The sequence below is a fragment of the Malania oleifera genome, chromosome 1, assembly GCF_029873635.1.
Source record: "Malania oleifera isolate guangnan ecotype guangnan chromosome 1, ASM2987363v1, whole genome shotgun sequence".
NCBI lineage: Eukaryota > Viridiplantae > Streptophyta > Magnoliopsida > Santalales > Ximeniaceae > Malania > Malania oleifera.
In genome coordinates, this window is record NC_080417.1 from 151,598,608 (window position 1) to 151,610,526 (window position 11,919).

The 11,919-nt window shown below is 36.8% G+C and overlaps 1 protein-coding gene across 1 annotated transcript; it reads left to right on the forward strand.

Annotated features, from left to right (window-relative positions):
- Window positions 1-8,213: 8,213 nt before the first annotated feature.
- LOC131149795 (receptor-like protein 53) lies at window positions 8,214-11,291 on the forward strand. Its single transcript, XM_058100554.1, has one exon. The coding sequence runs from the start codon at window positions 8,214-8,216 to the stop codon at window positions 11,289-11,291; it is 3,078 nt and encodes a 1,025-aa protein (XP_057956537.1).
- Window positions 11,292-11,919: the final 628 nt, after the last annotated feature.

The following is an 11,919-nucleotide window of genomic DNA, read 5'->3' on the forward strand; positions in this document are numbered from 1 at the left end:
GTGGTTATCAGGCACCCCGTGGAGGACAGTAGAGGAATACGACACCGGCGAGAGTGTACGCGTTGACACCAGGTGACACCGATGCAGCTAGAGACATAGTTATAGGTACCCTTATTGCTTTCTCATTTATAGCTATTGTTTTATTTGATACAAGTGTCACCCACTCTTTTGTTTCTGTAGTATATGCTAAGTTAATAGGGTATGAGGCACAGTTGTTGGATATTGCATTGGCTGTAGTTATACCGACGAGGTAAGTGATGAGATATGGAAGGGTACTCAGGAGCTTTCCAGTAACTATTTAGGGGAAAATATTGCCAGTTGATTTGGAGATATTAGATATGCAAGGATTTGATATAATTTTGGGTATGGACTCATTAGTAGATAATCATGCTAGTTTTGATTGTCATTTAAAAGAAGTGATTTTCATACCTCCAGGCGAGCTAGAATATAGATTTCTTGGTTCGCTGGTACGTTCTTTGCCACAGCTTGCATCAACTGTTCAGGTGAGAAAACTAATTCAAGAAGGCTGCCAGGGACTTGTTTCCTACATTAAGGAATCGCCAAAAGAAGAATTGAAACAAGTTGATGTCCCTGTAGTTAGAAAATTTTTAGATGTATTTCCAAAAGAATTACCGGGTTTACCCCCAGACCGTGAAGTAAAGTTTACAGTGGATCTTCTACTGAGGTCAGCACCAATATCTAAAGCTCCTTATCGGATGGCCCCAGTTGAGTTAAAAGAACTGAAGGATCAATTGCAAGAATTACTGGACAAGGGATTCATCAGGCCCAGCGTGTCACCCTGGGGAGCACCAGTCTTATTTGTGAAAAAGAAAATGGGACTATGGGGATATGTATAGATTATAGGGAAATAAATAAATTGATAATTAAGAATAAATATCCTCTTCCCAGGATCGACAATTTGTTTGATCAGCTCCAGGGGACCCAGGTTTATTCTAAAATTGACCTGCGGTTAGGTTATCATCAGGTGAGAGTGAGGGCAGAGGACGTCTTGAAAATGACGTTTCATACGAGATATGGGCATTACAAATTCTTGGTGATGCCATTTGGGTTGACTTATGCACTAGCGGTATTCATGGATTTAATGAACCGAGTGTTCCATCAGTATTTGGACCATTTTGTGGTTGTATTTATTGATGATATACTGGTCTACTCGAGGAGTTTTGAGGAGCATGAGCATCATTGAGAAAGAGATAGTTATATGCAAAGTTCAAGAAATGTGAATTCTAGCTGAAACGGGTTTCTCTTCTCGACCATGTGATCTCTAAGGCAGGTGTATCTGTCGATCTGAGTAAGATAGAGGTAGTGGTAAATTGGATGAGGCTAGGAAATGTTCAAGAAGTTAGGAATTTTCTAGGTTTAGTAGGCTATTATCGGTGCTTCGTGGATGGTTTCTCTAGTTTGTCAAGTCCATTGACGCGACTTACGATGAAAGATGTAAGGTTTGAATGGACTAATGACTGTGAGCAGAGCTTCTAGGAGTTGAAGTAGAGGTTGGTGACTGCCCATTTTATCCCTATTAAAGTCGGCTATTTTATGGACAGACTAGCAGAGATATATGTTTAGGAGATAGTTCGCGTCTATGGTGTACCAATATCCATAGTCTCAGACTGGGATCCTTAGTTTACTTCATGATTCTGGAAAAGATTTCAAGAGGCTATGGGTACACAGTTAGCATTTAGTACAACTTTCCATCCCCAAACAGATGGTCAGACTGAGAGGACAATTCAGATCTTAGAAAATATGCTTTGTGAGTGCGTGCTAGATTTTGGGGGTAGCTGGACTCAGTTTTTACCATTAGTTGAATTTGCCTACAATAACAGCTACCAGTCTAGTATCGGCATGGCTCATACGAGGCACTATATGCTAGGAGATGTCGTTCTCCTCTCTTCTGGGATGAGGTAGGCGAGAGGCGAGTTTTGGGTCCAGAGATTGCTCAGCAGACTTGTGGCATGGTCTGACTAATTAAAGAAAGAATCAGTACCACATAGAGTCGGCAGAAAAGTTACGCAGACACTCGCCGCTGGGAGTTAGAGTTTGAAGTGGGAGATCGGGTATTTTTGAAAGTAGCTCCTATGAGAAGGATTATGAGATTTGGGAAGAAGGGCAAGTTGAGCCCTAGGTTTATTGACCCTTTTGAGATACTAGAAAGAATATGGTCAGTTGCTTATAGGCTAGCTTTGCCACCAATTTTATCCAGAATACATGACGTGTTTCATGTTGCTATATTGAGGAAATACGTCCCAGACCCGTCCCACATCATCAGCTATGTAGAGATAGAACTCAAGGATTCATTAGCTTATGAAGAAGCACCAGTACATATATTAGACAGAAAGACACAAGAATTACGTACAAAAAAAATTTCAGTTAGTGAAAGTTTTGTGAAAAAATCACGTTATAGAGGAAGCTCTTGGGAGCTCGAGGAGCAGATCAGATACTCGCAGTTGTTCCAAGAGATATAGAGGTAATCAGGTAAAGTATAATAGTTAGATAAGTTTCTTTTCCAGGTACATGTATGGATTTAGTTAGTAGATAGTTTTCAGTTTTATATGTGTAATCTCTCAGAACATGGAATGTAACCACGGTATTCCTCCGCCATAAGTGAGGGTAAGTAATAAAATAAGTAGATCATTTGCTTTTATAGGATGATAAAAGGTAATACAGATAGTAAATTTCGAGGTCGAAATTTCATAAGGAGGGGAGAATGTAATAACCCAAGAAATTCTATAGGACTCATTGATGAACACATGGGTTTCGCCAACGAGGGCTCTTCAGGATCTTGTTGACGAAGTCTCGTCTCGTTGACGTGAAGGTACCGAGAGAGGGTTTAAAGCAGATTGAAACTTGTCGATGAGGGTGCAGGTTTGTCGATGAACTTTTTACAGGACTCGTCGACGAGGTGATGTGTCTCGTCGACGAATCCAACCCTATAAACAGTTGAAACTTGGATTTTTAATCAAAATCTTCAGCACAGAAACCCTTCTCTCTCTCTCTCTCTCTCTCTCTCTCTCTCTCTCTCTCTCTCTCTCTCTCTCACGACCCCCCTTCTCTCTTCAATCCTGGCCCCAATTTTCGCTGGATTGAAGATCTGAGGCGACCACGACGCTCCTGGCGAAGTTCTCTGTAAGTCTACCAGAGCAGATCGTGGGGAAAGTTGATTTGAAATTCATCTCAAATTCAGGGTAAGGTGTTTTATTTAGAATTTGCTTTCCTTGTAGTTATAAGAAGTGTTGTATACAAAAAAATACTGATATTTTGTTCTAGGGGATATTGTTTTCAGGATGTTGAGTTAGGAACCCTACGGGTATAGAGCCAGAATTTAGTAAGGGCTTTTCATATTTAAGGTAAAGGAAATATGCTATGCTAGCAATTTTTAATATGTATACAAAATATTATGAATATGTATTTACAAGCATGCATATCAGATTATTTTTGCAGAGAATTATGAATATAATCTTTATAGTAGAATTACAGAAATCAAGCATGAGATTGTGTTTACTCAAATGTGTGGCATGAGTTTATTACAGTACAATATATATACATTTTACAGTATTACAGATATACAGATATTTAGATATTTCAGATTATTAGCAATGAATAAGACTTATAATATTTCCCAGAGAAAAACATGATTTCTAAACCATAACACTCAGACAGTTTATTTAGACAGATTATACAGTTATAGCATCAAGATGCTATAGCAGATTATTCAGACATTAAAAATATTATATATAGAGTATACAAATATTATATACAGAGATTACAGATATTATATACAGAGTATATAGATATTATATACAGATATTTTATACAGACATTACAGATAGTACAGATAGAAAACACAGATGTTACTGACAGATAATATATATATTTCAATTAGATATCTCAGATAATATAGTTCCGAATTATAATGTTATGGTTGATTTTGAAATCATGTTAAAAGCAGTAAGATGATTATATATTTATATATGTATATAGTATTACATGATATCAAATTCCTGTGGAAATTACAAATAGATATATTTACAGCAGAGCACGGTACTGTTACTAGTTTCAGACACGTGCAACCACATGACTCAGATAGCATATGGATTCCATCTAACCATGCTAGGAGAGATTTTCAGTTTCTCCATCATGCTGGGTTGAGGTAGCCGGTTAGACGATGATAGAGGTTTGAGATAGCTCGGAGTGATTGCAGTGGGCTAGGATCTACATATATCATTACAGATTGGCGGATGATAGCGATTGACTTACCTAGAGGGCCGATCAGAGTAAGTCCAGCTTACGGGCCACACAACCCTATCATGAGGGGATATATCATGATATACAATTCCCAGGGTATAACAGAAGTTCCTATGTACAAATATATCAGGCTCACGGTTAGAGATTGTCATGAGCTGCCTTAGTTGGAACGGTAGGTGTATTTTTGATGCCAGTGATTTGGGGTAGATTGTTTTGGGATGTTGTCACTGGGTATTTTCTGTAGTAATTATATTTCAAAGCTCCATAGTTTTCTAGTATTGTATTGTATATAGCAGTTCCCAGTTTTGTGTACTGCTACTTAGTTTTGTATGATAGACATAGTTTCTTTAGTACTTTCTTGAGCCTGAGTTATTTTCAGTATTAATTTAGATAGTTGATATTTACGGGAAAAAAAATATGTTAAATAAATAGCAGGTCGTTACAAATATAATGCGACTGATCAAGACATATACCATCACACGATCTTGTAATTTTGATGCCTAAAATAATATTAGCCTCACTTAAATCTTTCATCTCAAAATATTATTTTTTATCATGGTTTTGGTTCCTAAAAAAGGAGTGTACATGTTTAACCAAGATTTATCATAACTGACATGCCTATTAGCACCTAAGTCTGCCCACCACCCCTCAATATTGTGGACCATATTTATATCAATAAACATTGCCACAAATTGTTCCTCAATAATATTAGATTAAGGAATAGGTCCACATTTTCGAAATTTGCAAATTCGAGCAATATGCCCACTTTTACCACAAACATTACAAATATTGTTGTTTTGCTTGTAAAGGGGGCGGGGGATCCTTGGTTCAAATTCTTTTGATTAGGGTTGCCCTCATTTATTTTGTGAGGTCTATTGTTATTTTTCATATTTCTCCTCTTAAACTTTAATTGAGGGTTTTTAGGAAAAAAATCTTTGGGCAAAGTTTTATGTTTGAAAGCAATAAAATTTACCTTTGTGGTATTACCGTTATTGGTATTACCATTTTCTTGCAGAATTACATCTTACCTTTTCCCTCCTTGGTGTCATACTTATTATGTAAAACCTTTTTGTCTTTCCATCTTTTGAAGTGGGCTCCTCTAAACCGAAAAGGCTTGTTGCGATCTCCAACATTTTCACTTGGTTTCTCAAAGACTGTAGGTTCCATACTTTGAATCTCTTTAAAATTGTTAGAAATACTAATAATATAAAATGATAAATTTAAAAATAAAAAAATAAATCACGATTCACAAATAGGTTAAGACACGAATATCTCGCTCTCTTTAAGGAGATTTAAGCCCTTTACAGTTTATTAGCTTAACTCACGAACCAGTACAACATATTTCCTCAAGACTTTTCTCCCCCATGATACAACAGTCCGATCTAAATCATATGACTTTCTCCAATTCTGCACAAATAGAGGAGTCCAAAGTTCCACAAAAAAACACTTTTCTTTACTTATCAAACTCTCTACACTCAAAAGAAGAATGACAAGATGAGAATGAAAATAATTGATTTATCTTGTGCTAATGCATCAAGGGTCTATTTATAGGCACAAAATAACCTTTCATTTTTCATGTATTTAATAAATAAGTTATGTATATATTAAGTAGATACAATCTAGATTAAAGTTACATTCATCTAATTAACCTTGTGCATTTAAGAGATATATGAATAATTGACCATAACCCAATCCAAAATACATCTTCATTTTTCCAAAATAAAATAATAATATACATTATTTTTTTCAAGATAAAATAATAATATTAAAATAATATTAAAATACACTAACAAAAAGAATCACAATCATTAATCCAAAATGCATACGCATGAAAAAGGTCAGACAGAAAGACTAAAACTCCTACGAAATAAAAGCACAACATATATAATTATAGATGTATCTGAAGCTTTTGCAGACATAATCAATCTTCCCACTACTACAGATGGCAACAACTTACAGTAAAATCTGTGGTTAGCCAAAAATGTACCAGAAAAGTTTGGCTTTGGGATTAGTCCATCTAAAAACTCTTATAACTTGTTACTTGCAAGGATTCTATAAGTCCAAATGCTCCTCCTAAGTGGTGTCTGGGGGAAGTCTGCCCAAAAGCATATATTGTTTTGCCTTTTTGGCCATTTGAGGGTAAGTATTGTTTTCTCGAGTCCCAAATGATGAACATTTAATCCTTAATACTTTAATGTGTTCATGGCTAAAAGGAATTGAGCAAAAGAAAGAAAGAAAACACAATGCTATAATAAACTAATTACTCGTCTCATGTACAATTATATGCTCAATTATTTCTAAACTACTTCTGAGGTATTTGGCACTCCCTCTTGAAATTGAAGTATACATGATCAATTGTTTTTTTTTCCAGCATGGAAAAAAAAGAAAAAGGACAGACATTGACATTCAAAACGGTGCAAATTAAATTAAATAGTAAAGCACTCCAATTATTTTATAAAGAGTTGGATAAAACATAGGTGAGACTGGTCTGATTCAGGAGTAGTTCACAGCCATGTGCTGTTCTTGTTCTCCCAATGTCTTCTTTATGTAATCTTTCTCCACTCCCAAGCTCTCTGCTATGGCTTCTTGCAGCCTGAACCCCAGCTCTTGCACTTCTTCACAGTAATGTCTCAGTATCCATATACATATTTAAATTCAAAGGAAATATGGAATTGAAATTTCTCTTATCTTCCACAGAATCCTCAGTTTTAACAAGACAAAGTCATGTAGGAGGATAGGGTAGTGTAGGTTCATACTACCCTTTCAGGGTATTGTAAAGGGGTACCACTCCCACCACTCCTTTCCTTATTTTTTGTTTTGGAGAGTGTGATACACATATCATTTCAAAAAATAAAAAATAAAAAAGACTTCTGAGAACGCGGAATGTTGCCTACAAGTCAAAAAAGAAAGATTTTGGTAGGGGAAAGTGATGAGAAGTGAGAAAAATTACTTTTACACATGCCCCACATTTGAAAAGAAAGAAAAGGTATTGATTCATGGTGAGATTGAAAAGGGTAATACTCAATTTGATAGGTGGGAATGGAACATGGACGGGCAAAGGAAAAATTTATAATTAAGAAAGACTTGGCAGTTGGCATTTACCTGGCATGTAGGAGGATAGGGTAAAATGTAGGTTCATACTACCCTTTTAGGGTATTGTAAAGGGGCACCAATGCCACCGCTCCTTTCCCTACTTATTGTTTCGGAGGGTGTGTGATACACGTCATCATTTTAAAGGTATGTTTAGCTGTTTTCTTCTTGATTTTATCTTATGTCCTATGTTGTTTATATTTTATTTTGTTTTGTTGCGTGAAATTTGTTTTATTTGTTTTGTTTGGTCTTGTATTCCGGTTTTTGACAGAATATTGATGTTGTTCTTTTGGAAATTTTTAACGTATTGTCTTTTGTTATCTCTCATCGATTGTCTTGTAACCACGGTATTCCTTCCCAAAAAATGAGGAGTCATCAATAAATAAATAGAGGTACCGTCATTCTTAAAAAAAAATACGTCATCATTTCAAAAAAAAAGACGACTTTTTTTTTTTGGATTACCTACCGGGTTTTCACGTATCCGTTTTACGGTTCATATGACTAATCCCGCTCCCCTTAAAGTCAATTCACAACTTCAAGGTAAAATTCAAGAAAAGAAAATGACTTTTGAGAACACGGAGTGTTGCCTACAAGTCAAAAGAAAGATTTTGGTAGGGGAAAGTGACGAGAAGTGAGAAATTTTACTTTACGCATGCCCCACATTTGAAAAGAAGGAAAAGGTATTGATTTATGATGAGATTGAGAAAACTAAGAAAAGGGTAATACACAGATTGATAGGCGGGAATCGAACATGGACGGGCAAAGGAAAAAATTATAATTAAGAAAGACTTGGCAGTTGGCATTTACCTGGCAGCCCATAAATGTTAGAGAATTTTCTGGGGATCAAATTATGTCAGAGATCCATGGGGTGGTTTCGATGGCTATCTCTTTTAGGGTACATCCATTCATGCATGCTGATGTTGCATTCTCAACCATCTGCTTGCTCGTCATTCCCCTTCTCCTTCTTCCTTAATCAATCTTCTTCTTTTGCTGCTGCAACTGCTGTTGTTGCAGCTGCTGGCCATCGTCTGCTATGTCCCCATGAAGAAGGTTTTGCTTTGCTCCAATTCAGCCAATTGTTTTCCATTGATGATTTGTTTGCTCCTTCAGAATGCCAACGTGGTCATGCTTCCCACGCAAAGACGCTGTCCTGGAAGGAGGGGAGCGATTGCTGCAACTGGCATGGTGTCACCTGCGATTATGTCACTGGCCACGTAGTCGCCCTCGACCTGAGCTGCAGCCTGCTCTTCCTCAACTCCAACAACATCAATGGCAGCTCCCTCTTCTCCCTTCACCATCTCCGCAAGCTCAATCTTTCTCGCAACAACTTCAATGGGTCACAAATCTCACCTGAATTTGGGCTTACTCTAACCAGTTTGACCCATCTCAATCTCTCCGACTCTGCATTTGCAGGCCCCGTTCCCCCTGAACTATCTCACCTTTCCGAACTGGTTTCCCTCGATCTCTCTTACAATCTGCTGACATTTGAAGCTCGCAGCTTCAAAACCCTCCTTCAGAACCTGACTGAAATAAGAGAGCTGTTCCTCAATGGAATCGACTTGTCTGGTAATTCCTTCGCGAATCTATCTTCCACTTCTCTCACATCTCTCCGTCTCTCTAAGACTGAGCTGCAAGGGGAATTCCCATTTGGCGATAACATTCTCAGATTACCAAAACTTGAGGTGCTTGATGTTTCCGGGAACCCTAATCTCACCGGTCATTTTCCTCCGAATGTTGTGAACATGACCAGTTCCCTGACGTATCTGGATCTCTCCAGCTGCAGCTTCTCTGGTCCAATTCCTACATTTCTACTTGGTAATCTCACAAAACTCACCTATTTAGATCTTTCACACAACAATTTCGTTGATCAAATTCCAGACTCTTTTGCTAATCTTGAAAACCTAACAATTTTGAGACTCAATGATAACAATTTCAGCGGTGAGTTCCCATCATCAACGTCCAATCTCTCACAACTTGAAGAATTCGACTTGTCTAATAATCAATTGACAGGCGCTCTTCCGTCTCAAGTAAGTGGGTTTTCAAATCTCATCTTGCTCGACTTGCAGAATAACTCTCTCAATGGCTTAATACCAACTTGGTTATTTGCTCTACCATCCTTGTTGCACTTGTACCTTAGCCAAAATCAACTCACAGGTCCCATTCATGAGTTTCAGTCTTTTGCATTTGAAGAGATATATTTGTCAAACAACCAGCTCAGTGGTCCCATCCCAAATTCAATCTCTAAGCTCCATAATCTGACTCGTCTTTATATTTCATCAAATAATTTGGATGGCATTCTTGATCTCAATTCTTTCTCGAATCTCAAAGAGCTCATTGTTATTGATCTTTCATATAATAAGAATTTGTCATTGAATGACACCAATTTCATTAGTCTTCCCCTACCCAATTTATCTGAACTATATTTGTCCTCCTGTAACATAACTAAGTTTCCAAATTTAAAAGGCTTGGAAACATTGGGATCTTTGGACCTCTCTGTCAACAAAATCTCAGGAGACATCCCCAAATGGACATTCAACATGTGGAATTATTCCTTATCTTACTTAAATCTTTCTTTTAATTTCTTGACACGTTTGAATCAACAATTGCTTCCGTGGAATAATTTGCAGTTTCTAGATCTTCAAACGAATTTGATTCATGGAGAACTTCCAATTCCACCGCCATCTATGTCATTCTATTCATTTTCAAACAATAAATTGACAGGAGAGATCCCTTCATTTTTTTGCAATGCGAGTTACCTTGAAGTTCTTGATTTGTCCGACAATAGCTTAGGTGGAACAATTCCGCCATGCTTGGTAAACTTTAGTTATAGACTTCAAGTGTTGAATCTCCATATGAATCAATTTCATGGCACCATTCCTGATAACTTTCCAGAGGGATCACACACCTCTCCATTTTTGCTCAGGAATCTTGGCCTAAACGACAATCGGTTAGAAGGACCAATGCCACGATCTATGGTCAATTGTTTGAATTTAGAGGTTTTAGACATTGGAAATAACAAGATAGATGACACATTCCCCTATTGGCTGGAAAGCCTTCCGCAATTGCACGTCCTTGTTATGCGATCCAATAAATTTCATGGTGACATAGTGAGTACTTCCAAGACACAAGTTTCTTTTCCTAAGTTGCGAGTCATCGACTGCTCTTCAAATCATTTTACTGGTCTACTACCATCAAAATATTTTGAAAGTTGGACAGACATGATGAATGTTGATGAATTTAAATATAGATTGAGCTATATTGGGGGCCCTGAATATTATCAAGATTCCATAATGGTGACAATAAAAGGCTCTGAAATTCAAATGGAAAAAATCCAAATAATTTTCACTGTTATTGATATGTCAAATAATAATTTTCGAGGAAAGATTCCAACAAATATTGGAAAGTTTAAATCACTTCGAGGGCTCAACTTTTCACACAACAACCTTGCAGGTGATATTCCATTGTCAGTGGGAAATTTGATAGCACTTGAGTGGTTGGATTTATCTTCAAACAAGCTCAGGGGAGAGATTCCTAAGCAATTGATAGGTTTGTCATCTTTAGCAGTCTTAAATCTCTCACAAAACCAACTTTCTGGGTCTATTCCTCATGGCAGCCAACTTGATACATTTTCAAACTCTTCATATTCTGGAAACTTGGGATTGTGTGGGTTTCCTTTGTCAAAGACTTGCACAAATGATAATACAACAGAACCACCTTCTTTCATGTTCCAACAAGATAACAATTCTCATTTGATAAGTGGATCCTTTTGGGAAGCTACATTGATAGGATATGGTTTTGGAATAGTCGTTGGATTGGTTGTGGGTTATCTCATGTTTATAACGAGAAAACCTAATTGGTTGGTAAAGGGAGTTGAAGGAGTTGGACAAAAGAAGGTAAAAAGGCTTAGGAGAAGCACCTATAGAAGAGGAAGAGGAATGTGATCATATCACTAATCTCACTTTGAGTCTATAAATGTTAATATATTGCATGGATCAATTAATTTTCATGTCAAATGTGGAATTTGTTTCATGATAAAGGTATGTGTTTATGTTTTTATCTTCTTTATTAGTTATGTTTAGTTTTGCTGTCTTAATTTGGTTGGTTGCTGGTGTTGGTTTCTTTGGGAGGGTTTTTTTGTACTTTCCCTTTTGTTTTATCTTGTAACCATGGTATTCCTCAGCCAAAAGTGAGGGTATATTAATAAATAAATGGAGGTGCCGCCCTCTTTTAGTTTTTTTTTTTAAAAAACTTGTCTTAATTAAGTGAGGTTGTAATAATTTCTTCTATTTCCACTATTTATTTTCTTCATTAGGTTCAAACTAAAGAGTAATGAAGTTTATATTTTGTAACAAGAAATCCAACCTAAGTGATATGTTAGAATTTGTGTATTCCCAAGAGGGGGGGGGGGGGTGAATTGGAATTTTAAAATTTATCACCTAGGTTGAACTGGATAAATAGCAGTATATACACAACCTAGGGTATGCCTATTCAATTTCCAAATGCGTAGATAAGTATAATGTGAAATTTAAGTCATACGCATCATTCACCCATAACATACATGTGCGGTAA

Excerpts from the sequence above, each read along its gene's own strand:
- LOC131149795 (XM_058100554.1), top strand. The coding sequence starts at position 8,214 with ATGGGGTGGTTTCGATGGCTATCTCTTTTAGGGTACATCCATTCATGC.